This window comes from Dermacentor andersoni, chromosome 2, assembly GCF_023375885.2.
Source record: "Dermacentor andersoni chromosome 2, qqDerAnde1_hic_scaffold, whole genome shotgun sequence".
In the NCBI taxonomy this organism is placed as follows: domain Eukaryota; kingdom Metazoa; phylum Arthropoda; class Arachnida; order Ixodida; family Ixodidae; genus Dermacentor; species Dermacentor andersoni.
Window position 1 is genome coordinate 117,487,058 of NC_092815.1, and position 25,731 is coordinate 117,512,788.

At 39.8% G+C, this 25,731-nt stretch overlaps 1 protein-coding gene across 1 annotated transcript in view; it reads right to left on the minus strand.

Annotated features, from left to right (window-relative positions):
- Positions 1-926: 926 nt before the first annotated feature.
- LOC126541326 (phospholipid-transporting ATPase ABCA1-like) overlaps positions 927-25,731 on the minus strand; it is a 55,877-nt gene continuing 31,072 nt past the window's right edge. The window contains exons 32-49 of the mRNA XM_050188071.3: positions 24,735-25,011; positions 24,505-24,588; positions 23,706-23,918; positions 22,584-22,738; positions 22,352-22,412; positions 21,167-21,460; positions 20,463-20,610; positions 15,501-15,760; positions 13,277-13,388; positions 11,681-11,740; positions 11,056-11,162; positions 10,830-10,971; positions 10,001-10,135; positions 9,306-9,409; positions 8,513-8,605; positions 7,353-7,458; positions 6,119-6,256; positions 927-1,450 (exon numbers count right to left, since the gene is read on the minus strand). Of these exons, the coding sequence (XP_050044028.3) occupies positions 1,256-1,450; positions 6,119-6,256; positions 7,353-7,458; positions 8,513-8,605; positions 9,306-9,409; positions 10,001-10,135; positions 10,830-10,971; positions 11,056-11,162; positions 11,681-11,740; positions 13,277-13,388; positions 15,501-15,760; positions 20,463-20,610; positions 21,167-21,460; positions 22,352-22,412; positions 22,584-22,738; positions 23,706-23,918; positions 24,505-24,588; positions 24,735-25,011 (2,684 nt within the window). The 3' untranslated portion in view covers positions 927-1,255. The remainder of the gene's footprint in view (positions 1,451-6,118; positions 6,257-7,352; positions 7,459-8,512; positions 8,606-9,305; positions 9,410-10,000; positions 10,136-10,829; positions 10,972-11,055; positions 11,163-11,680; positions 11,741-13,276; positions 13,389-15,500; positions 15,761-20,462; positions 20,611-21,166; positions 21,461-22,351; positions 22,413-22,583; positions 22,739-23,705; positions 23,919-24,504; positions 24,589-24,734; positions 25,012-25,731) is intronic.

Genomic DNA, 25,731 nt, shown 5'->3' on the forward strand with positions numbered 1-25,731 from the left:
GAATTCTTACAGCTTCAACTGATATCCGTCCTCTAATGTAATTTCGAATAACCGATTGAGAGTCGCTAATAATGTATTTGGGAGAAGCAATAGCCAGAGGGATGGCAGCCTTCTCTTCTCCGCAGTCTCAGATACTCTGGTTTTGATTGAGCACGTGTGTACGCTTTCTTGCTTGGTATTCATTGCTACTGCTGTAAACACTTGGTGATTTGAATACTTCGTGGCATACACGAATAGCGCTTCCTCGTAAATGCCATAGTGTTTGAATAGAGCTTTAGCTGTGCTCGTTCTCCTGCCCTGATTGAATTCCAGGTGCATATTTTTAGGTAAATTCGGGATTAGAATGCTGCTCCCGATCTTTCTGGCCAATACAACCTTGGGTCCTCGCTGGTTATGGTAATTTATTTGTAATTTATAGAGTATACCTCTGCCAGTTCGAGTGCTGGCTGGTCTTTCCAGCTGAGCTATCTACTGAGCTACAATCAATTCTAAGGTGTTATGCACATGTCATGTGTGATGATGTGCAGGCCCATATGATGAACTGGCTCAGATCAGATGCAGGTAGCTTAATATCGGAAAAATACTTCAATGCCTTATATGATGGTGACTAGTGGTGCCATTTTTGACTGCAGTTGGGAAGTTTTGACAACAAATATTGGTAAAATCATCTGTTAACAGCAATACTGTTAGCTAAGGTAAGTGTGAGGTTCCCAGTGCAATCTTTAATTTTGGGACTCTTTCTAGCTGCATAATATACCATCTGTAGTTTCCCTTCTAAAGAAATGAAATGATTGTTGATTCTTAAAAAAAAAATGCAGTTGTATCATTGGCAGGTGCACTCTGGTATTGCTATTAGAAAAAAACTAATGCAAACAAAGAACCTAGGTGAAACCTTATGGAGGTTTCAACCAAGTCAGAAATGCAAGTCATTCTTCACACACACTTTATTTACAGTTCACTGTTTTCAGCAGCACTCGATGCAGCTGGTGCAACACACTTCAAACGTCAAACATACTGCACGCTTCCATGGTGTTTGATGTGTTGGGACGCAGAGAATGTATAGTTTCGGCAGCGAGAGGTTGTCATGGACCAAACGCTTCCAGATGATGAAGAGAAAAATGAGACCTTTCATTCTTGCGTATCTGATGTAGAATGCCCTATGTGCTGCTCGCTCCTCCAGTTTGGGAAAAGGGCAGCGTTATCATACTTGGACCTACGGGCAATTCAAGGGACCTGCCACTGTTGTGTGCGCCGGTCAAAACTTTGTTGCTTCATTATTCAAATTATGCTTTTCTGCTGTGGGCAGCTGATTGGATCTGTGAAGAGTGACTGCAGGCACTTCGTCGCTGATAAATCCATTTTTTTCTATAATGGTGGATGTGTCAGCTGGCTGTTCCTGCTCGACTTGTGCTGATTCATCACACTGTTGTCGTGCAAAGTTCACGAAGACCTGAAAAGTTTGCGGAGCCATTAGTACATGCCTAACTGAAATTGAGTCTGAATTTTTTCTCTCACACACAGCATAAACATCAAATGCTAAACTACAATATACAGTGTACAGTTCAAGTGCAAACAAAATACATATAGGAACATGTTAAATATAAAAAATGTCATGCAAAGCTTTTATTACTTATTATTACTATTATTCTTTTTTGTACGGTGATGCACATGGAGGTACACTTAGTGCAGAGCAGGGGTCTTACACTTGCTGCAGGCATCATGCTACATAAATTTATGAAAGGTGAAATATCTTGAAGGGACAGCGTAAGACAACAAAGACAAAAAGCAGGAAAGACTCAGGACAGTGCTGGTGTATTGTCACATATCTTTAGTCTTCTTTTTTTGTATTAGGTCCGGTACCTCTAAATCCTAGAAAAATAGTGACAAGCTTCACAGTGTTGTAAATGATTTAATATCATATCTTTTCTAAAGCCACTTTCGGTTTTGTTTCTACTGTGTCATGATGTCCCAATTCAGTATGTGATCGTATGGAAGCAGGGCATTGCAACGTTTTGATAATCAGTCCGCCTTGCTCAGTCGTCCGGTATGCTGCTACATCGGCCATCACAACGAATAGCAGCATATGAGGCGACCGAGCGAGTGTCGGAACATTGCAGTGTCCTGCTCCCGTGCGACTAGAAACGAAACTGAAACTGGCTGGACAAAAGATATTAATATTAAGTTATTTAGAGAGCCCTGATGCTTGTGATTATTTTTTCTAGGTTGTTGGAGGTCTAGAGCCTTCATGTAATGCAAAAAAAAAATACAAATAATCAAAAATATGTCACTGCCCCTTCAATCTCTTCAGCCGCTCAATGGGGGACGATTGAGAAACCCCTCAGTTTCAGGCAACAAAAACTCTCCAAAGGTTTGTGCTGCTACTAAAATCATTACTTTGGATAGCCTGTAAATAAATGCAGCATGGATCTGCGGTCCTCGTTTCAATAACTGTATATGCATGTATTAAACTGTTAATGAGAGGATGTTTACACAGTGTTAAAAAAGGCAACATGAAAGGTTTATGTAAAAGCTTATCAAGGATTTGGGCCAGAGGTGGTAGAAGGCATACAGCCAAAGCCACTTGTTTGAGACTCGTGGTGATGCTCAAGGCAAAATCTTCAGTGAGACTGCGTGCATTCCTTTGGTGTAAATGAATGAACTTTACGCAAATGATGTTGCGCAACAAAAAAACGACATGGACGTAAGAGAAGACGACAGACGTGTGTCGTCTTCTCTTACATCCGTGTCGTTTTTTGTTGTGCAATATCATTTGAGTAATGGATTACCAACTTGCCCAGAATGCTGCTCTCATTAAGAATAAGCTTTCCTTTCAGTAGCATATACGTACAAATGTGACTGTAAATAATCTTGTAATTTAGCTTGGTAAAGCAGTCACTTTATAAACACCATGCACGTAATGTAGAATTTGCATGAGATAATGTCACACAATTACTCTGACTTCTGCTACCACTCTTGTCTTTTCGGAAAAGCCTGTCGACTGGAGATGACTAAAACCTATCACGACATGATCACGTGTTGACTGAATTTTTTCTTTTTTGGCTTCAGTTCTTGTTACGTGATAATGTTTATTTCCTGTCTCCGCCCAAATTAGGGCATCTGAACCTCAGTTCATTTCCACACAAGAGCAGGTGCCATTGCAATGCTTGAGGGAAACCAAGTATCATGTAGCTGCACGCAACTGTGCTTTGCCCATACTATATTCATACTCATACTATATTCTGACTTCTGCTATCACTCTTGTCTTTTCGGAAAAGTGTGTCGACTGGAGATGACTAAAACCTATCGCAACATGATCACGTGTTGACTGAAATATTTTTTTTTGGCTTCAGTTCTTGTTACACGTCATAATGTTTCTTTCCTTTCTCCACCCAAATTAGGGCATCTGAACCTCAGTTTATTTCCACACAAGAGCAGGTGCCACTGCAATGCTTGAGGGAAACCAAGTGTCATGTAGCTGCACGCAACTGTGCTTTGCCCATAATGGCAGCGGCAGAGAGACAGCAATGAAGAAGCAAAGTGGACTGAGCAGCCACGTGTGACAGTGTTCAGGTCTGTTGCTGCGTAGCAAAGTCATGGTTGCCAAGTCTACTTTTTAATGTTTTAGCATCATACACGCACACAGACTCGATCTATGCTTGTACAGGATTGTCAATGCTGACTTTGGACCAGTAGAGTGAGTTGGCATGTGTCAAAAGGAGTGATGAATATCATGAGCACTGGAGGACGCTTCAGGGTGGACAAGTGCGTGTTGACCAATAGAAGACTAAATAAAGTAGGCCTCCAAAATAAAATTCTTGTGAGTAATACATGCGCATCTGACCCCATAAGGGGGAAGTGGGTATTGAAGCCGTCTTTAAAGTGGCCGTTACCAAATTTAATGAAACTGTATAATCTTGTTACGTTTTCTGTGCTGATTTCAAATATGCAATCATCAGCTTAAAAGGTCAATTAGCTTTAAAGTTAATAAGAAATAAATTACTATTGTTTCCAGGAACAATGGAGCAAGGGCTACATACCAAAATATTGCTTTAGGCACATAGTTAGATATTAGGAATAGTTGGGTTCACAATGGTAGGAATACGTTTTTGATATGACAAGTGTTAACAATAATACAGTGCTTCAAAGTTTTGTGTTAAAAATGTGGCTAATTCATTACGTAATGTGCAGCCAAGGAAAAAAATATGTAACCAAAATTTGGAAAATCTGCTGCTACTATTGTGTGCATTATGCATTTAGCTACATGCTGCAACAACTATTATGATTCTACGTGCTCTGAAGGCTGAGAAATCACCACCAACAGCTTGCAAGGAGCCCAAAATGTCTTTTGAGAAAAAGAAAAGAGCAAAAAGCAAAGCACATTTTGAATTGGATACAACAAAAAATATTGAAATATTAACATTGCTAGACATCTTGCAGGCAGCAGGGATATATTATGTGATCGTACAGCTACCCAAATACCATTTTCAAAAAGTTCATTTTATTACAATTTTTTGGACCAGTCTTTATGGAGGAAACCACACTCGTACTATTCCTGTGGCCAGAATCCAGCATCTGGCTGCAGCTGTCATGTTGTCTTATTGGTGGAGCTGCCATATATATATATATATATATATATATATATATATATATATATATATATATATATATATATATATATATATAAAGTTTCAGCGTTCTTGGTTAATACTTCCCCAAAATTTGGCATACTTCTCTGATATTTATTTCGAACAAAAAAAAATATTTCCTAGTGAGTGTAAACTTTTATTGCCTTTTTCCATTGCATGCATAATTTCTCACGTCAACCTTATCAATATGTAATTCTTTATTTGTGTGAATATCTGGTTCACTAATTTTGTTGATGCTTGAACATGCCACATGACTGGAGGACCTGCTTTTCAATGCTGTAGATATATTCAGTGTACAGAATATCAAAGTTTTCGAGAAGCAGTCAATAGCAAGGGCACAACACCACAAGCCAGTGACTGTACAGGAATTAAAAGAATGCGTTTGATATTCAAGCACAAATGGAGTGAAACTCTATTTGTAAAATCATTCCCCTCCCCCTACCCTCCCTGATTCTTATTTTCATAGCAACAACAAGCAAAACAGACTAAGAAAGAGTACAGATTGCATGGGCAGCAGGTGAACTTGACTTCGCCAAGCAGCGTTGACCCCGCCAGGCTTCTTGCATCAAAGTATATAGGCTTGCAGCTACAAGCAGTTGCCATTTTAGCTCTCTGGTAGTTTTGTTCTCACTGACCGTTTTTGGCAGAAATCTAATTCCTAGAATGGAAATTCTGCAGACTTTCTTTTTTATATGGTTTAAACTGGAAACTCTGAACCATAAATATATAGTGTATCAGAATAACATGTAATGAATATAAAAAACAAAACAGAACAGAGGGACAGAAGCGCCATAGTCAGAGGTGGGTGGGTGGGGGGGTGGGGAATTGGGGAAAGAAAGTAAGCATGCAGAGAGTGGGAAAAAAAAGAAGCATTCACAGGTAATCAAGGATAGAAGAGGGGTTAATTGAAATTTCAGCGGAAGGGAAAAGGAGGCGTTCATGCTTCGATTTCAGCGGAGAGTTGTTTAATGGTACGGACACAATGCTAACACATGACAGTTGCTTAGGTGTAACAAGAAGACATAAATAAAGCTTGTACATAAACACATAAAGCCATCTTGCTGTTCACTGTACATGTTGCAACTCCATGCCACTGTTAAAATGAACAACTGTTTCTAGAAGTCAAGCAAAGAACATACATGAAATAAGTAAGTGGAAAGAATTATGAGAGTACAAGACATGTTTGTTGGTACCTCCTCACTAGCTTTATCTTCGTTTTGTGCATATGAATAGTTAGTAGGTTTCTTGTCATTGCCTAGTCAGCCTCAAAATACCGTGCACTTTTGTTCTCTTTGTTCATTCCTGGGCTTCGGCATGTTGTATCTATATATGCTGCTCAGTTCAGAATGAAACCTAAGTTAGTCAATGCCTGTGCCATGTGCTTTTGCATTCTTGTGCACTCGTCTGGTCTCTGCTGTGGCCCAAAGAATTATGGCTAGAAAAGTGCCTCGTGCAAGGCAGGGAATTCTTACCTGGTCTAGCGTCGTTTGAGACACCGAAAAGTCCAAGATGCTCAGCTCGCTGCTGTTTTTCTCTAGGAATTTAAACACAGAGGAAAGTGATGTTTGCTTTGAAGGCAAGCTAAACTCCACTACGTTGAAGTGCTGTGCCTGCAAAGGAGACAAAGTAGGGTAAAAAACCAGGTGCTGAGACTCAATGACAGAACATTCCTTTGCGACTTTTACAACAAGCGTGACAGCATAGGGTCATGCATGCATATATTTGCCAGAACCTTTGATGATTAGGTGCAAACCGTATTTCACACTTAAAATGTAATATGCCTGACATGTTAACCTGTTGATGAGGAGTACGCAAGTGTTTTTGCAGAGACTACCTAATTCTGAAAAGCAGTGCAGTAGAGGCATGGAAATTTCTTTTTTTTCAGTGATGCTACAATTGCACTTGTGGACTTTACACACTGTATGATAAATGCTTACTATATTATTGAACATACGGTATCGTGACGTTGTAGTGATGGTGGGCATATGCCAATATGTAATTGACATTTAATGAATTACTTTTAAGATAAAATGCCACAATTGCTGTTTGAAGCCAGTCAGTGCTGCAGGCATGTCCCTTTAGTAGATACCCTGAGATTACAAGATTGGACATCAGCTTTTTACTTGCGCAGTGGCTATGGCCTTTTGCTGCTCAGCGTATGGTTGAGAGTTCGATTCCTGAAAGTGGTGGTCATATTCTACTAAGAAAGGGGGGGGGGGGAGGAATGCAGAAACACTGATGTATCAAGCTTAGGACGCATGCTTAAGAAATGCCTGATGGCTAAAATTATTCCAGAGCCCTCCGCTACAGCAGCTGCTGAATTTGTCTGGGACATTGAACTCTATTAGTCAATCAGTCCACGTATTTGCAGTGAAATACATTCGTGTAGTGTCACATTTATTGTTTTACTAAAAAAAATTTACCTTAGGCACTGCGGAACACAACAGTGTTGAACGCACACACTTTGTATTTTGTGAATGTTTTAAGGATGAATATTCTGGAACTGTTGGTAATCTTGGCACTCCTAGTAGGTGGACATGCCTCGAGCTCTAACTGGCTGCTATTCAGCAGTTGCAAGCTGTTCTTTAAAGCATTTAAAAAAGAGTAATTAGTGAGCCTCATTTAAATAGTTAACTAGTGATTATCACACAGGTTTTGATGTCTGCAGGTTTAAGTAAAGTGTTGCTAAAAGATGCTGACCCATACCTTTAGTGATGCTGTGGGGAAGTGAGTGATTAGATATTTAATTGTTTGCTTCCAGTCCTGGACATTTTCAGCCATGCGTATTGTGACAGTAAATCCAGCTCCAAACCTGCAGGGAGTAGAAATTTGCATTACTACAAACAAGTACAAGAAAAACCAAAAATGCATACAGTGGGAAAGGGAGGAAGGCGAAGGGTTGAGCAGGGTGCACGAAGGCTTTGTAGTGACCTTGTCTATGACTAAAGGTCTGCTATCATCAAACCTGATAGTCCTGAGCAAAGAATACTGTATTTGCAGATTTGGAAAAAAAGAGTTAATCAATCAAACCTCGATGCAGTTAATTATAGGATATGATGGAGCAAATTTTAAATGTTTAACGCTGATATTAGCATGTAATTAATATACGCTTACATCACGTATGAAATATAACAAAGGTATTTTTGTGTCATACGCAACATCGTTATAACAAGGTTTGAAGTGATTCATGCAAATGTGTGTGCAAATAGAGCAGGCAGAACAGATAGTAGATCATTTGGTGAGGGCTAGTTGTTTCATCTTTAGAACTAGGCTGAAACAGTGGGGCTAAAACAAGGACACGTAGAAACAGAAATACCACAAACGAAGTGTTTGCTCTGTGGTATTTCTTTCTTTGTATGTCCTTGTTTTAATTGCGACGTTTCAACATAATTGTAAAAATAGATCAGAAAATGCTACAAAAGTGCTTCCTTTCTGCTTTTATCTCTCTCGTTTTGTGTAGTTGCACTGATTCATTTAATTCGTGAACAGATGTGTGCAGTTATTTTTCTTTCATAAAGAATATAAGTAACATTGAAAATAATAATAATAATGTACCCCTCCAGTGAAAAATGTTGAAGATTTTCCATGATTTTGTTGGTTTGTATTCTTCAAGGTTATGTCACATTGTTTACAAACTCTATCATGTTCAGCTAGAAAACCAATGAGAGTTGCCAAATATACAATATTCTTTTTTTTTTGGTTATGGGGTTTATTTTTGTGCAGTCATACTATAAATGGAAAAACGTTTCGTGGTGCCTTTCTGGTTCTCATTGACACAGAACATTTTGCTTAACCAGTATAGTCATCTGTGCTGCTGTGTTGGACATTTCACTCCTAATTATTGGATATGTAGGCCAACTACTCACTTATGTTTGAGGTACTGTGGGCTTCCTATACAGCATAGCTGTCCATTCACCATGATTGCGAGCCTTGAGCAAAGTAGGTCACATTCGGCCATGCTATGTTGTTGATGGAAAGTAAACAAAACATAGTGTGACTCTCTCAAAAGCATGGTATACATTGCACTTAAAAAATTGCCACAACTTTGTGTATTTTGCTTCACAAGGATTATGGGGTACTTCACTGCAATAGTACTTGCTTTCTCTTTTGCAAGGGTGCACTATGGGCTCCAAAAGCTTATGGGGCATGGGTTTCTAAGTACTAATACTCAATTCTTGTATACACTTGTAGATTATAGATGACCACATCAGTGTCTTGCTTGTACATTCTAGTACAAACCACAACTACAAATTTTATACTGCATGCCTATATATCACTGTTATACAACATTTTTTGAACACCAGGCACCATAAACTTTTATATCCAATAATACATTTAGTAACTTCTTACTTTATTCACAGACCATATGTATTTATAGCAGTCAGCCATGAGGCAACCCTAGTGAAACAACATCTGTAACTTGGACATGTCTACAGCCATTATTTATGGACCATAGTGACAATAAAATACTGAGCCCTTTTTTCTACCAATAAGGTATCTTAAGGGTCTAGCTTGATGAACTATTTTCAAAACCAGTGCTTAATTATGTTTACCAGGGCTTATAGGAAACTAGCACGACATACAGACAGTGTCTAGAACAGATGCATCATTTTAACTACAGGAAACACGGGTGCACATAAGAATATCATGATTCCTTGCCTGTGTGATGTTAGCAAGACAGAGCGCTTTTCCCGAATGGCTTCAGAAACATTGGACCAGACCAGTCTACGAGTAACAGGATCCATTCCACTTGTTGGCTCATCCTGGAATTGAGACAAGTGACATTTGGAAATATTTTGTGAACTACTGGCTAAATTCTGGTGCTTATGTACTAAAGCTAGTGAGCAGATAGCTTTTTATATGTTAACACATAAAATATAATAGATGTAAAATGTTTATGAAGGATAATGTAGCAATCATTTCTTTTAAATTATGCATGTGTACAGTTACAAGGTTTACAGTTGAATTACTGTGCATTTATTATGCATTTTTAGAAACCTAGAGGTCCTCAATTATGTCACTGTAATCATGATATGTTGTTGTTATGCCTAACATGCTTCTCACTGCAAGGTGTCCTCAAGCTTTGCATGCAAGAGGCCTTAGCACTTGTAATTTTTGATTTCGCTGTGTCATATGTAATATCCTTTTACTGGACACTATTATTTCTTTTGATTGCAATAATTAGCATTTCAAAAATAGCTGGCTTCTCGGAATTATAACATTTGTGCCTGGACAAAGTTAGCTCAGTACGCATAACTTATCCTGCAGTCTGTCACATTAAATAAGATCAATGAAATGGAAGGAAGAGCAGTGTGCATATAGTGAAGGTAAATGAATCTGTCAAGTGAACTGACCAGGAGCACAATTTGTGGGTTTCCAAGCATAGAGATGGCTGTACAGACTTTTCGTCGAGTGCCACGGCTGAGTGTTCCCACTTTGTAATCAGCATGGGCAGAAAGCTGGAACCTCGAGAGGGCTTCCTCAACAACCTGCAAGTATGTATTTAATGTTGTAAACCCCACATGTTGCATGAAGCAAAAGATTGAAAATAATGTGCATGGCAAACCTTGTCTTAGCAAAAATGAATGCACCTAAGAAAATGCACGATGAAAACTTGTGAAGGCTACTGCACTTCGCATTACATATAATATCCCACTGAGTCGTTGTGATAAGCCTGCATTGACCAAGTCATCTGCCTTGACGGAGCAATGCCTAGAAGCACTACCAGTTAGCATTTGTATAGTTGTTCCGTTTAGAGCAAAGCTAGTTAAATTCAGAATAGCTGCAATGGATGCCACAATTGCATCCAGGCATTGTTTATGATATAATAATACAGTATCCCACCTTCAGATTGTTTGACATCATTGCTGCAGTAAAGACATTTGAGCCAGTAGTTAGTGGTCTTGCTGGCGATGCAGTTATGTTTGAAGTTTAACCAACACAAGTGTTCTAAGCGCAGAAACGTTAAGAACAATGTACCCATGCATTCTTAAGTGCAGGCTTTAAGTATCAACATTGCTTTCTTCTATTGCTATTTGCTATACATGTCTGTATAGTGGACATATTGTTCACAACAGTTATGAGGTTCATACAACACATATACAGCCTCACTATCACAGACAGGTGTTAGTAATTTTCGCACACTGTGAGCACAATCACACAAGAATAAATCAAAGCAATCACCTCCTGGATCTCACTCTTTGGTATCCCACGCATCATGCAGTAAATCCTAAGATGCTCCTTCGGGGACAGTAAGTCATCAAGTGCATCGGCCTGGGGACAGTAGCCCACTAATTGTGTCCCCTTTGCAAACACTTTGGCCAATCTGCAAGCAATAAATCTCGAGTTCAATATATGTCTCAGGCATAGATCTCAGTATACGTATCCTCTATGCCCAAAGAAAAGCTACCTTGTGTCTTGAACAAGGGTGGTGCCATGTGTAGGCTGAAGCTGTCCAGTAAGAATGCGGAACAAGGTTGTCTTTCCAGCTCCATTTACACCAAGAAGTCCAAAGCACTGTAGTGAGATAATTTGAAAATGAGCAGCAAGACGTTGCCTGTGCTATAGAACAGTTTCCAATGTAGGCTACAACAGTAAAGCATAATGTACTATTTAAAATAAATATGAGAGATAAGTTGAACAATAAGACTGTACAATTATGTACTGTAAGACAGCTGCTATAGCTATAAGCTCGCCTATACATTGAAAAATTAAAGGGACTAAGTGCTACCGCTATGCTATTATGTACTGCTACTGCATTATACCTCGTCATAACAAAGTTGTATATGACATGACAATACCATTGTTACACTCAATACTCAATATAAACTTGTATTTATTGCAGGTTGATACCAACAAAAAGCCATTTATATTTACTTTGTTATATCCAATAATTTGTGTATCCATGTTCGCTATATTGAGGCTTAACTTAGTCCTTTCTTGAAACAAATTTTTGCAGGAATGTAAAGCAGTAATGTAGCTAATAAGCATTGCCATATTTCCTATGTTCATATATGATTAGAAATGATTCATACCTCGCCTTTTGGAATGCCAAAGGAGACATTGTCCACTGCCTTGTGTCGTCCTTGGTAAACCTGTATGGAAAGCAATTGTGCTAATTGAAGATGTCTGAATGTAAGCAAATTCAATGTTGAAAGCAGCAGCATTACTACGCTTTTGCATAGACAGATTGGTATCACTATTTCTGTTCCATCTGGTGCAATGAACCTATCTCTGTACGTTTCCTATATGGAAAGGCAAAATCTCATCTTTAGTGAGCACATGTCTAGATGCATTTTCACATGGCTGCGAAGGAATGACGGTGTTCGTTGAACACACTAAAAACATTGGTTGCTTTGAACACTATGAGGACATAGACAACAGGGACAGTATGGTATAACCTTATTGTCAAGGTGAAGTAAAAAAAAAACGCAGACACAGGAAAAAGCTTCTGGAAGAATGTATGGTTCAAGTTCGTGTTTGCAAAAAACTGGAAAATCATATGAGCTGAAAAAGCATCAATAAGGCTCGATGTACACATGCAGTGTCCAGCCAAAATATTGTTACATTGCACAGAGAATGGTGCTCACAGACTGATTTCAGAACCTTTCTCCTTTAGCAAATGTTAACGTCTTTCTTGCCTAACCTTAAAATTGCTTTAATGTCAGAAAGCTTAAGCCTATATTTAGATTATTTTGATGATGTCAAAAGCTAACAGGATAGAACAACTGAAATGTGAATGTGTGCCACTGTGAAGGGTGAGGTTGCAAAAGCACAACTTGATAAAATAATGTCGATGTGTCGTCTTCTGGCTTATGTTGATGCATACGTACATTTAGCGACATGAGTTGAGAGAACAAAGGAGGAATTGTTTGTGCCATTGGGAAATAGACTAGAAAGTAGTGTTCGCACAAATACTTCCACAAAAGTATTCTATGGGCAGTATTTTAGTGGCCTGGATAAAATATTATTTAAGGCACCTCTAGTTAACTGTGTAGTACAGCATAATCCTATCATGTAACACTCGTTGTACCTGTGTGTACCCAGTGCACTACCGTCTGTCCTTAATGAATGGACAACTTTTTCAATTTGTTGTTATACCTCTGCCACTTCAGAATTGAGACTTTTGCTGCTGCTGTACATCTGATAATGGCGAGGAATTTAAATTTCCTCATCTGCCCCTGGAATGTAATCACTGCCTGAAGACTTGTCCAGTATAACTTGCCTGCTTTTTGCTCTTGCGAGGCTCACATTAGTCCAAGTACCTTACTTTCAAATTAAAGGACTTGGAATAGAAATTTCTGTAAAAAAGGCACTTGCATTTTGTGCACAAAAAATTAAGGGGAGGGGGCAGTTTTGGTTACAGCTACAGCCGGTGCAAAAAAAGAAGTGCTAGATAGAACTTTCCATAGTTGGTCATCAGCATCAGTATGAATATTACATCTAGAGTGACAGCACAGTACACAATGTCAGCAGGTGGCCACAGGCCTGATCTCAAGTAATACCCATATATCCTGTCAAGATTTTGAAAAAAAGCAAAAGTCGTGCACCTATGCCTGTAAATGTGTTTTTGCTATCACTAAATATGTAGACCAGCTGCTGAAGACATGAAATGTTTATCTGGTCAGTACCTTTACAACATCCAGCACTCTCAACACATCATTCTTGCCAGTGTCACTGTTTGCACGCATTCTTTCCGCTGTAACATCAGTGTCCTCAGGCACCCTGACCTGCTTTAGAGTCCTGAAATGAAATTATGAAAAGCTTTGTAAAGTATTTCTCTGGCCTACAAACTTGTAAACCTAGGTATACTGTTATTATCTTATCATCTTCACATAACCTGTATCAACGTGCTGGAAAGCAGCCAACAAAAAATAGGCCACATCTATCTGTGCCTTATAAGTTGTACAGCTGAACATGAATATAACAAACATGAATATAATAAACAACTGGATAAAACAAAAGTAAAGCTAAAATGCTTCTAGTTGATATCAGTGCGTAACAAGTTTATGCTTATAACGAATTTCGCATATAACAAAGGAATTTTTGTGCTTCATGCGACTTTGTTTTAATGATGTTCAACTGTATTTTTGCATGCTCTCGATATTAACAGTAAATGCCATACCATGCTGGCTTTGAGGTAGCCATTATGTGCCAGAAGATATCATTTGGAGACTATATGGAAGCATATGCATTTTGCTGTGAATGTTGTCATAATGACTAAGCTCCATTAATAAGTAACAGAGCTATTACTCTATCACGGCTGCAAACATTGTGGGAAGCCTGCAATTTTAATTACAACAGAGCCATGTTGATCAATATTTTAGGAGACTTCCATAAGAAACATAAAATGCAGGAAAATGTAAAAGACATGAAGGCAAGAATGTGTGAGCTTTCCTCTGGAATTGTGCTAAGACAACATAACAGCACAATATGCATCACAACTGTGCACATATCAGTGGTTTTTTACTATAATGCTATGCACATGCTCTCCAGTGGCACTAGTTATTTCACAACCTGCCAGGCAGTAATGTGAGTGATGTTACCATGATATCAGTAGCACCAGCATGCTGCTTTGCTTGGTCAACCAAGACAAAAACTAGCAAAAGAAATTTGCACTGCACAAGATAAAAGGGGCACACAGGATGATTACTGGCAGTAATCATTTTGTGTGACTTTTTGTCTTCTGTATGCATCTTTATCATTGGTTTTCATATTAGCTGACCATGTGCCAACCTGCCCTGCACTTATGTCTTGTTGCATTGCTTGGAGGGTTTATTGCCTTGGAGCATGCAAAACCATCATAAGTAGAAGTGAAAACTTGGAACATAAAAGAAAGTGGAGTGTCACTCTTATGACAAAAAGGTCCAATGTAAGAGCTCATTGTCAAGCAATACCGAAACTAAACAGGAGGAGCACATCTTTTTTGTCTTGCAGTCACATAAGTATGGCACAGATGCCTTGGCTACGCAAGCCTAGCTTTCTACCAAGCTCCCTTTGCCCACCTTCCTCTCTTTTCCTCACGTCTTTCTTATTCTATTTGAACACACGTCCTCTCCTTTTCTGTTATAATTAGCAGTAAACATTAGGATACCTTGATGTTTACGTCATTTAACTGCTGTGCTTGTTGAGGTGCCCTTGTGAAAAGTAAAAACTGTGTGCTCCCACATCCACAGACAACAAATAAAGATGACAACAGCCTGAGGAATGTGCAAGAAAGAAAAGATGCTGACTGGTCTAATGGACAGTGCTGCCATTATGAAATGATACTGAAATACTTCCGACATTTGATATTACTGTCCTTGCACAAAATGTGATTTCATGGCACTGCATTCATTACTTGTCATGCGTATCTGGAAGGCTTCTTGACTGGCCTATTCCCAAATTTGAAAGAGCAAGGTGTTGCTGGCATGGTATGAGGAGGCACACCACACATCTGCTGCGGGCGATTGGCAAACTTTCACACCTACTGATCAGTGCACAATGCAACTGGATCCCCATGGTATTAGTGTTACTGCCCCTATGGCAGTGCCGGTGTCCTTGCCTATTTTGCTCCAGGTCGACACCTCTCGAAGGGGCTGCTGGGATCACAGAGTGGGAGCAAATACTTGTGGGGGCACTACCTGCAATTTCACTCACCCTTGCTTGATACTTATGTGTAAGTACATATAGGCAGTGCCTTTTAACAGTCCATGTTTAACAAAATTTAACTATAGAAGCTGTACCTTAAAGTTGGCTATTCAACTTCAATAGAACTGCTTTTCATGACAGATTTCGGCAGACTTGAGAAGGACACATTTTTTAAAATGTTTCTATGCCTGCCCATATTGCCTTTGTTGAAATGAGGAAGCTTACCTGGGACGCTTTGATGCTTTCAAGTGACACTCAAGGAAGAGGTTGATGCAAAAAAAGACTATTCCAACCAAGAACATGGCATAAAAGTTGTAATTGAGGACTTCATTACTGAAAGGGTTTTCATAGGTGTCCTGGCCGAAGCGAGCATATATGTCAGCCTGAATGTGATTCTTAGCCAGGCTGACAAAGCCACCTATCAGGGCATACTGTGGGAAAACAAGTGCAGCATTCTGCAGTCCAGTCATCAGTTGACGATTACCCTGCAAAAATAATCGGAAAATGAGGTTATGCATAACTCCATGAAAAAATAATAAAAACAAAGGCAGTAACTAAAAATACACATGTAGTAGCACTTATAGTTCAATATGCATAGTCATTAAATATGATTTCAAGAAAAAAAGTCACAGGGCTGAGAGGTACACAATCTGAACTGTCTGCCCTGCATCAACGGCGAGCTGTGCCTTGTGCTACGGCTTGTCCTGTTCTCTGCACAGTGGCCTGCTGAGCCCAATGTTGCCGGGTTGCAGCTGTGCGCATAGCTCTACGATTTGTTTCTTTAGCAGCGGTTCGTACCTTGCAAGGAGGCACCATAACATGCACCAAAGAGTAAACACAGGTATCCAAACTACGTGGCACACATGTCACATCCCTTGACCCGCGGCACATTACATCACTGTTTATGCTCATCGCAATGATGGTTCATTGGCATCCCTTTTGAGACGGGGTCGTGACAAATAGCCACCTAGCCTGCTTGAGTTAACAAGGTCCAGCCACGTGCAGCTTGCAAATGCTATATACAATTGCTAAATGTCGGGACACTTGGTGTAATATAATGGATCTGCAATGTAAAGTTTGTATGTATTGACGCTATGTATCGCCTGTCAAATGGCATGATGTGACGCTGCTGCTGATGATGATTTAATGGCATTTCCTTTGAAACGGGGTGGTGACAAATAGTCACCTAGCCTGTTTGAATTAGTCAAGTATGCCATACGTTTTTTGTTACGTCAATATTTATACATCTCCAAAATCTTTTTCTTCCTCAAGACTTCTCTACCTACCTTATACTGCTACCTATGCAACTTCTACATGACGTGCCACCTGGTGTAATAAAAATTCACACAGAAACTCCTCTGGGAGTTGTATAATTACGCATAAGCACTGTGCCACTTGTTCATCTCCACACAGTCCGGTGTTGTTATCAATGTTATGAAACTTGATCGGGCCAGTATCAACCCTTATCAACCCTTATTGGTTGTTATCAACCTTATTGAGCATGATCTGACCCTCATCAACTCTTATTGGTCCTTATCAACCTGGATGTTCAGTGAAGCTGTTTCAAAACCACCACTACATTTGCTGAGGGGAGTATGCAATGCTTTATTGATGGTGCAGATGCTTATTTTGAAGTTGTTCTTTAGTGAAATGTATGCTGTTTGATGTGTTGTGTGGGTGATTTTAATGAATGAATGCACAGTTTGCTTCGCTTTGCTGAGTGCTTAAAGCCTCTGCCCTATGTGGGTGTGAGCCATTGCATTTGTCTTACGTGATGGACGGACACGATTCTTGTTAGGTAGGCGTAGAAATGTTTGCGCATTTAATATTCAGTTACATTGCGAAGGGAGGCGCGTATCTTGCATCGCAAGGTAAGTGGCGTGATAAGGTGCTAGTGATGGGGATGATGATGATTTATTGGCACACCCTTTGAAAGGCGGCGGTGTCAGTCACCTGGCTGGCTTGGTTTAATCAGCTACACAATAAAAGAATGCAGAAACTACGCTGGAGTTGTATAAGTATGCGTATGGCTACCGCCAAATTTCACTTGGCCCACCCACAAATTCAAGTTGGCCCACCCCCAAATTTCTTTTTTTTCAAATCAGATCAGTTTATTCAAACATCCTGAGATGCTTCCTGAGTTGGCCTGAGTTGGCCCACCCTCAAATTTCATGCTCCCTTCTCCCGAATTTCAAGTTGGCCCACCCCCAAATTCAGATTGGCTGACCCGTACCCTAAGCTTCCCCATGCGTTTTCTAAGGAGCCCTGCGTACTTCTATGGGTATTTTCTTTTATTTTTTTGTTTAGGATTGTCTTATCACTTATAATGCTACGATTCATCTACACCTGCACTCTTATAGCGATTTAATTTCTTTACTTTGCAAATTACCCATTTTTATGCAGATACAAGGCATTACACATTTTGCATGATGAGGCTGGGGTACTCGCCAAGGAATGCTTACGCATGAATATATTTTTTTCTGGCATTCTTATATACATCTCCTTAAACTTCTTTTTCTACCCGCCATGGTGGCTTAGCAGCTATGGTGTTGCACTGCTAAGCACGAGGTCGTGGGATCAAATACCGGCCGCAGCTGCTGCATTTCGATGGGGGCGAATTGAAAAAATGCCAGTGTCTCAAGGAAGGGGGGCTCGTTAAATGGGCCCTGAACCACCCCGCAGGCTTGCTGAAATAACATAGTCTGCAGGTAGCATACGCTGCTGTGTACATCTCAGCCAAGTTTTGCTGTTGTATGCGGTGTGCGGAGCTCGCAAGCAGATCACAAAGTTTACCTTTCTCTCAAATTCTCTCTTTTCAACAGAAGGCCCTGTCCTCACTCTCTTCTAGATGCACTATTTCGTCATTGGGCACACTATTTCGTCATTCCCTCAGATGGCTGCCATTGGCCAATAGCTGACATCAAGCTGCGGTCGTTTAGATGGCGTAGATACTGCGGCCTCTGCGGGGTGCCGCCACGAGTCCACTGGCTAAGCCGTTGGCTAAGCGCACTGCGGCTCACTGAGGACAACCACATTTGGCGTATGTTTAGTGCATTGTAGGCACCAAAGGCGGAAGTCGCGGCGTCTACGTTAACATACCAAATGAAATGTGAACTGTGCGCCACAGTGATATTTAGAAGGCGGAGCATTGTGGGGCATGACTCGCTGCGCTGTAGCCTTCACAGTGCAAGGTATTGAAGAAGGAATGGGAACACAGCACAGCGGAGGCCGTGTTTGATTGCCAATAACTCCGCTTCTGCTGAAAGCGTTCAAGTAATTTTAGTGTGCAAGGTATTTCCGCAATAGCCTATTTTCGCTTCAAATGCCTTTCTCCACTTTGATAAGAAGTGGTTCAGGACCCCTTTAGAGATCCCCTGGTGGTCCAAATTAATCCATAGTGCCCCACTGTGGTGTGCCTCATAATCAAACCGTGGTTTTTGGCACATAAGACCCCAGAATCCATCCAAACTACTTTTTCTTCCTCAAACCTTCTTTAACTGCCTTGTACCACTACCTGTGCATCTGCTGCATGGCGTCCTACCTGGTGCAATAAAATGCAATGGCAATGCAAAATGTGCATGTATCAATGCTATGCAGTGCACATGTGGGTTTCCTTGCACACTTGGACGTGTTAATAGGGCGTTTTTTCGCTGCATGTTAGCAAGAGCTAGTGCAGCTCAGTGGTTGAGTAGCTGACTCGTACACTGTGGACCCGGGTTCGGTCTTGGAGAGAAGTGGGTACTTTTTTTTCTCATTCCTGGCAATAGCTGCTATGGACACCGACAGTGGCGGACGTCATCACCAACCGAAACAGCTATTGGAATGAGTCCACAACAGCTTACACTGTAAAACTGAGTTACAGTATAGTGTGCAAAAATTCTCATTATTTATGTAGAAAAGGAACTCCATATGTAAAATAAGTGTTTAAATTTATTCTGTATTACATGTGCTGTGAATATAATGTTCTACAGGATCTTGATCACAAAATTTAAATTAATGAAATGGCAGCACGTATATGTGGTGGGAAATATATTTTTCAGTAGGATTAAATATGCCTTACATTGCTTTAAGATGCTGGTACTGTGCATTAAAGCTTTGCAACTTAAAAATCAAGCATGAAATTAGTATAGGACAATTACCTTGCATTATAGAGCCTGCCTTTGCCATGTTTTACTATGGTAAAAATTTTTAAGACTGACTCACTAACATTTTTGGGCTAAAAGCCTGAAAGAAGCACAAAACAGATTCTTCATTACTATGTACAAGTGTTGCATGAAGACTGCAACATTATACTAGCATCAAGGACCTAATTAGAAAGTGTAACAGTAACCTATAACACATGTCAGAGAAGACTATGGAAGCTGAGGCAAATTATTTCAGTAATAATGTTGGATTACAAATTGTACTTGTAGGATACAAGAATGACCTCATTATTTTCTACTTTATGTAACTATGTGCTGTCAAGATGATTTCTAAGGCAGTTTGTATAAAAGGGTAGATCATTTGAAGAGTGATAAAGTCATGCAAATAAAAGTTCACTGTATTCTCACTATAAACCGAGTGTAACAAGCCTGATAAGGTCATATAGACACTTATAGTTCTTGTACACACCAACTTTTAAAACATATTAATTGCATGCTGATGCAAAGCTTTCGAAGAGATTGATAAGCAGTCAATGAAATTGTAGTAGCAGTTAAACATCAATCAGCTATCTAACTAAGCAAACCTAAACCAAACTGCGATAATAAATGAGCATAAGCTTTTATGTGTGAATGCCAATCTAGTTAGTTTTCCAGTGGACTACAGAAAAATAAACTTTTGTGCTGGGTTGTTCACTGTTAATGGAAACACCTAATTAATATTTTAATAAAATTCAGCCTAATTTTGACTGAAGAGTCTGCACACAAAAATTGTGCTCCTACACATCAGTCACTTTTCCTCGCAATGTAGATTAAATGTTTCAGTTGTGCTGCCATCAATAATAAATAAGTTGCCCCCCCACCCCCCAACAATGAACAAGCATACACATGGCAGGTGAAGAACTCCTGCTACAACTAAATTTTATGGAAGTGTTTCGTGTGCATGTTTCAATGCGACTTCACTTTTCTGACGAAAGAAAAATGTGGGTTTGTTCACTATTTTCATGCTGCAACAGCAGTTTGAAGCCATATCCACAAGTTAACTTACAGAGTTTATCTGGATCATGTTCAAGACCAGCATGATGATTGCTATGTTGAGGCCGATGAACAAGTTGACGCAGTACAGCACCACAAAAGAGATGCTTGCTTCCTTGAACAACCGTGACAAGCAGTACATGAGAGGAGTGGTTCCCCACCTGGGACATAATGAAGGACGGCCACTTGTAGAGATAGAATGGAAATGTGCTTACGAGAACTTGATGCAAAATACATGCATGCATGCGGTGCAGTACAAACAGGAGACAAATTATGCAAGGTGATATTGTGTTATCTAGCTTATTGTTTGAGCCCTGTGTTCATCACGTAAATGTTTCAATGTATACTGTACCTGGTTGTAGTTTTTAGCATAGGAGTACGGCAATAATGCTGATGTGGCCAAATGATATACTAAGCTGATATATTTTCTTCTTTGTGAGAGAAGATGCCAGGAAGATCCAGGCCTCATGCAGCAATTATCACACTACTCATGATAATTAAAGTATTTGATAGAGTTTAATGTCATAAAGTTGCATGTGGGCTATGAGAAACACAATAATTTTGGCCAGCTGGGGTAACTTTATGAGCACGAAAATTTTCAACATGACAGTTTTTTGCATTCGACTATGTCATACTCCAGCTGACTATGTGCACCTGCAATGCAGTATTTTGATCACAGGCTTGACTCACGAATTCTGTCGACTGCGTCATGCTTACCCAAATAGAACCATGAGCAGCAGCACGGCCGGGAAGTTGAGCTTGCTGACATAGACAGGGAGCCCGAAAGCAATGATGATGAGAGCAGAGAGGGCAACTGTCGCAAGAACAATTCCCATGTCCCAAATGAACGTAGTTGTCCAGTACAGCAGCGTTCCCACTCCAGAGATGCTTTGAACTTGTTTCTCATCGCGTATGCGTTCATTCACGACGTACACAATGACTCGTGATGGAATGAACGCCAAGCCCATGAGCACAACCATAGCAATGCCCACTTCAGCGACGTGGCCAAGTCTGCGAAAACAAATAGAAGGCAACATGTCACATACATAGGTTTTTTTTTTTTCAGAAGATGTCAAACATGCAATGCATTCCAAGAACATGCTGTTTGTTTAAAATTATACCAGTGTTGTCAATTCAGCATGATAAATGAGTGTAAAAATACATCAGAAATAATTCAAAATTATTCACAATAGAGAAGTACTCAGTGTATGGAAATGATGCTCTTCCTGTTGCGGATGCAACTTTCCGGGAGTGCTTACTGAGTAATTAACCTGACCAATTGCATTCTCCCAATTTGCATTTTTCTTTTCGCACAAATTCATTGTGCCTACATTATGACTCAACCAGAGAAGCTGCATATGTAGTTGCCGGATAATATTGCACAATATCCTATGACATGTGCAGTTTTGCCACTGCATGGCTATTGTGTTACTGTTGTATTGCAGAGGAAAGCTGAATCTGGCATAATGCTTACCTCAAGTTGAAGACAGTATTGACAGCAGCAATAACTGACTCAAAGTGCACGACAACGAAATGAACACATGCTTGCATATGGAAATTGGCAGCAGCTTTTTGTGGAAGTGACAAACGCTGGCAAGCTACAACAGAGCTGGCAGAATATTTTTGTATAGCCACGGTTGCGCATAGTCATCAAATGTGCTGAAGCACTCCTTATAAAATTAACCGGCTTATTTTTGTCACTTGTAGAGAGAATGCACAAAAACAAATTGCATACAAAGTTCTGTACGGTGTGACTGAAAGGGATACATATATATTATAAGATTGGAAGTCAAGGATTGAACAACTGTAAGCTTGTTAGGTTGTACCACACCCAGCCAGTCATGCAGGTTATCTGTAGAGTAGTAACATGCCAGTGGCATGCACTGGAAAGCATTCACTTACATTGTCTGTTTCCCAAGCTGTTCGGAAGACAAATGAAGAGGGTGGTTGTACACCGTGATCCCTTCAATCAGAAAAATTCATAGGGAAGTTAGTGCCATATTGCAAACCACCAATGTCATCCTAATGAAAAAGCATGCAGTTCCTGTATAAAGCCTATCGCTTTCTTTTTCATGCACCTATGATTTAGTCGCACGTAAACTGAGAAAATAGCCATCAGGAGTGTTAAACTTACCCACTCTGGATGCATTTAGAGGAGATGTGGAATTGCTGATGGCAGACCTGAGAATAGCGTTGCTGAGTGCATTTTGATATGCAGGCATCGAATGAAAGCCCGTGTTGTCATACCATACTTTTACCTGCTTCTTTTCAAAGGTCCAGCCTCCATACCTGCAATGTTCATAATCTTTTTACGGGACACTACATGATTATTGTGATATGTGGAACACAATATTATAAAAAAAAGTTTTGCCAGCTGCAGGAACGACAATACTATATAGCAAGGCCGCAAATGAAAGAGCCCTGGCTTCTTGGTTGCTTTATGGATTATACTCAGATTGTTCATACAGCAAAGCTGAATCCTCATTTTGAGGGCTAGTTTAGTTTATGTACTGCTGAATTTTCTGGGCTATAGCTAGCACCCAGTGTATAGTTTACAGGGGTAAATTGGGACTTCAAATAAAAAGTTAATTCCTAAGTAGTCTGCACAGACTGTACATGGCGTACAAGTTTCGGTTGAAAATAATGTTTTTGTTTATATTGTCCACAACCAGTATACAATCTGCAAGCAAAAATCAAGCAGCAATACCCTGGCTTCTTTGTTAGACTTGATAATGTTAGACATATTTTAGCTGATTTTGCTATGGAATTTACTGCTGTAACAAGTTTGACGTGCAGTTAGGCCTGGGTTTTTTTTTAAGTCTGCCTACAGTCTCAAAAGGTTAAACTATGTACAGTTTGCATTATTAACCCCATCCATGCCATGCTATTATGCCAAATTCTGACCAAAAGTGCAATATTATTTTTAAAGACCCCAATTGGCAAGATGTTTTATTTCCTCAGAAAGAATAAATTTGCTTCTGCTTGCACTGCCCCATAGATTGTGTGCGGCCATCTACCAAAGCACGACCAAGCACTGAGACAAAACGAGGCTTGTCCATGACATTGCTAGAAAATACAAAGTACTACTGACAAGCTCAGTTAGTTCTTGGCCATTTTTACCAGATACCAATGGATGAACCAGGCATGTCCAAGGCATGGAAAGGGTTAAATAGTTCCCTAGGTCCAAAATTTCAGCTTTTAAGCCTGGACTACAGCCCTGAAAATATGGTACATTTTCAGAAGTTTTAAACCTTGCCTTCTTTCTATGAATGCTGGGAATGATGTTAGGAGATAATTTGGTATGTTCAATCCCGTGACATTGTACACAACATCAGTGGTCTCTGTCATAATACTTGGCACATCTTCCCATTCTTCTTGAATTTCTGAAGTGTCACAGGTGTAATGGAGTGTTCCTTTCGGTATATCCGTGGCATCACTTGTCATTCCAGTAATGCTCATGCACTGCGACCTGCAAAAATTGAATAGTATGTGTAAGATGTATAAGGACATTGGCATCAGTTTAAGAACAAATTGCTCAGCTCAGTACCTGTTTAGTGTAAAGAACTTATCTGTGTTACAGTAAACACGAGGTGCGAGCAAAATTTGCTTGGAAGAATTACGAGAAACCATTGTCCAAACTATCCTTTTATGGGGAAAGTTGAACTATCATTTTCTTCTAAGAACTGTATTCAGTAGAGCCTCCACATAACAAACAAGAATATGATGAATCATTAGTGAATGCTTATAACGAATATCGGATATGAGGATGGTATCTTTGTGTTGGATGTGGATTTGTTGTAACAATGTTTGACTAATACAATACTTCCAGTGTTTAATTAATAACAGTGTTCTTTTTAAGAAGATTAAGTAGAAGCGTAATGTTGCATGTTACCTTGAAGAGTGTTTCAAACATGTTTTCTTTCATGTGTGCCTCTTCTAAAAGCTGTATATGTATATATTTCCGTAAAAACTTGTTCCAGAAGGGCATAGAGCACGCCTGTTTATTGCTTAAAGGTATGATGGTTGAATCATGCATTAGGCAGGAACAAACTTACTGTGGTGCATTTCTTTCTAGACAGGATGGACCTACTCCAGGAAAAGATAGCATCCTTCTTGACGCATCGGTCGGTGGGATCTCACTGTAATAGAATATGAATGTAAGATTAATCAATGTTTTTGAAGTAATGAAACATAAGTGTAATTAGCATAATGGCCATTACCAGTTGAAAAAACAACTGCTTGATCATATTTGCACATAAAATCCAAGATGAATTTCACCACGTACCTTATGAAACCAACTGCTCCGGGCCCGTATAGCTGCGTTGTTAGCCTCAGTGATGGCTCAGGTACAGTTCCTGGTGCAATCATAGTGAAGCCCATGGCAATGGCAATGAATGTGCATGGAAGCACAATGCTAAAGAATATTGCCTTCCAGTTGTTCACGGTGTGGTAGAAACGTTTCAGGATAAGTGCTTTGAATTGGCTTGCTTTTAGTTTGCGTCCCGACAGAGGGTGCGCAGTTCCTAAAGTATGCATGAAGTCGGGGCATTCTAGTGTGACATCTGCAAAGGTACAGTGGTTGGATTTTATCAAGAGCAGTGTGTTACAACAGCAGTCTTGTTGCATTGTGCTCATAATGTAGGTCACATCACAGTTCAGTGAGCGCTATCAGTGTCCTTTACATTGAAGTGTAACGAACTAAGTTTATTAAACAACAATTTATTGCTGCTGTCATAAACCATATCTTAGCACATTATTATTATTGTCCACAAAAGTTTATGAACAATGGTGATCACGAAAAATTTATTCACAGGCATAGTAAGTATCCTGGAAATGATAACAATGGTTGTCACTTTTGTTCACAGTTACTACAGTGCTCTTCTAAATTTTCGGTTTGTAAACCGAGGCAGTGAAAAATTATGCGGATCCCATGCACTTTGGGAATCTACATTAGTAAAGCTTTCTGTGCTGTTTGCTTTGATTGACAATAATTAGTGGTGATGTTGACGGTGAATGTTTCATTTCTTCCGTGTTTAGTTCAACACGAGATTGGTGAGTTGATGTTAAATATTACCTTGCATGCACCACTGCTGTTTGTCTACATACTAGTGCATAGAACATACAGGAGGAGGTGTTTGCTTGAGGCATTGTGCGCCATACTTCCTAACCTCTGAGAGGGTTGAGCATACTTAGTACCTCACATCGCACATCGCATCATGGCAGGAGTAGTAAATATTGAGTTCTGGGGCTGTTTGCGCCAAAACCCCAATCAGATTATGAGG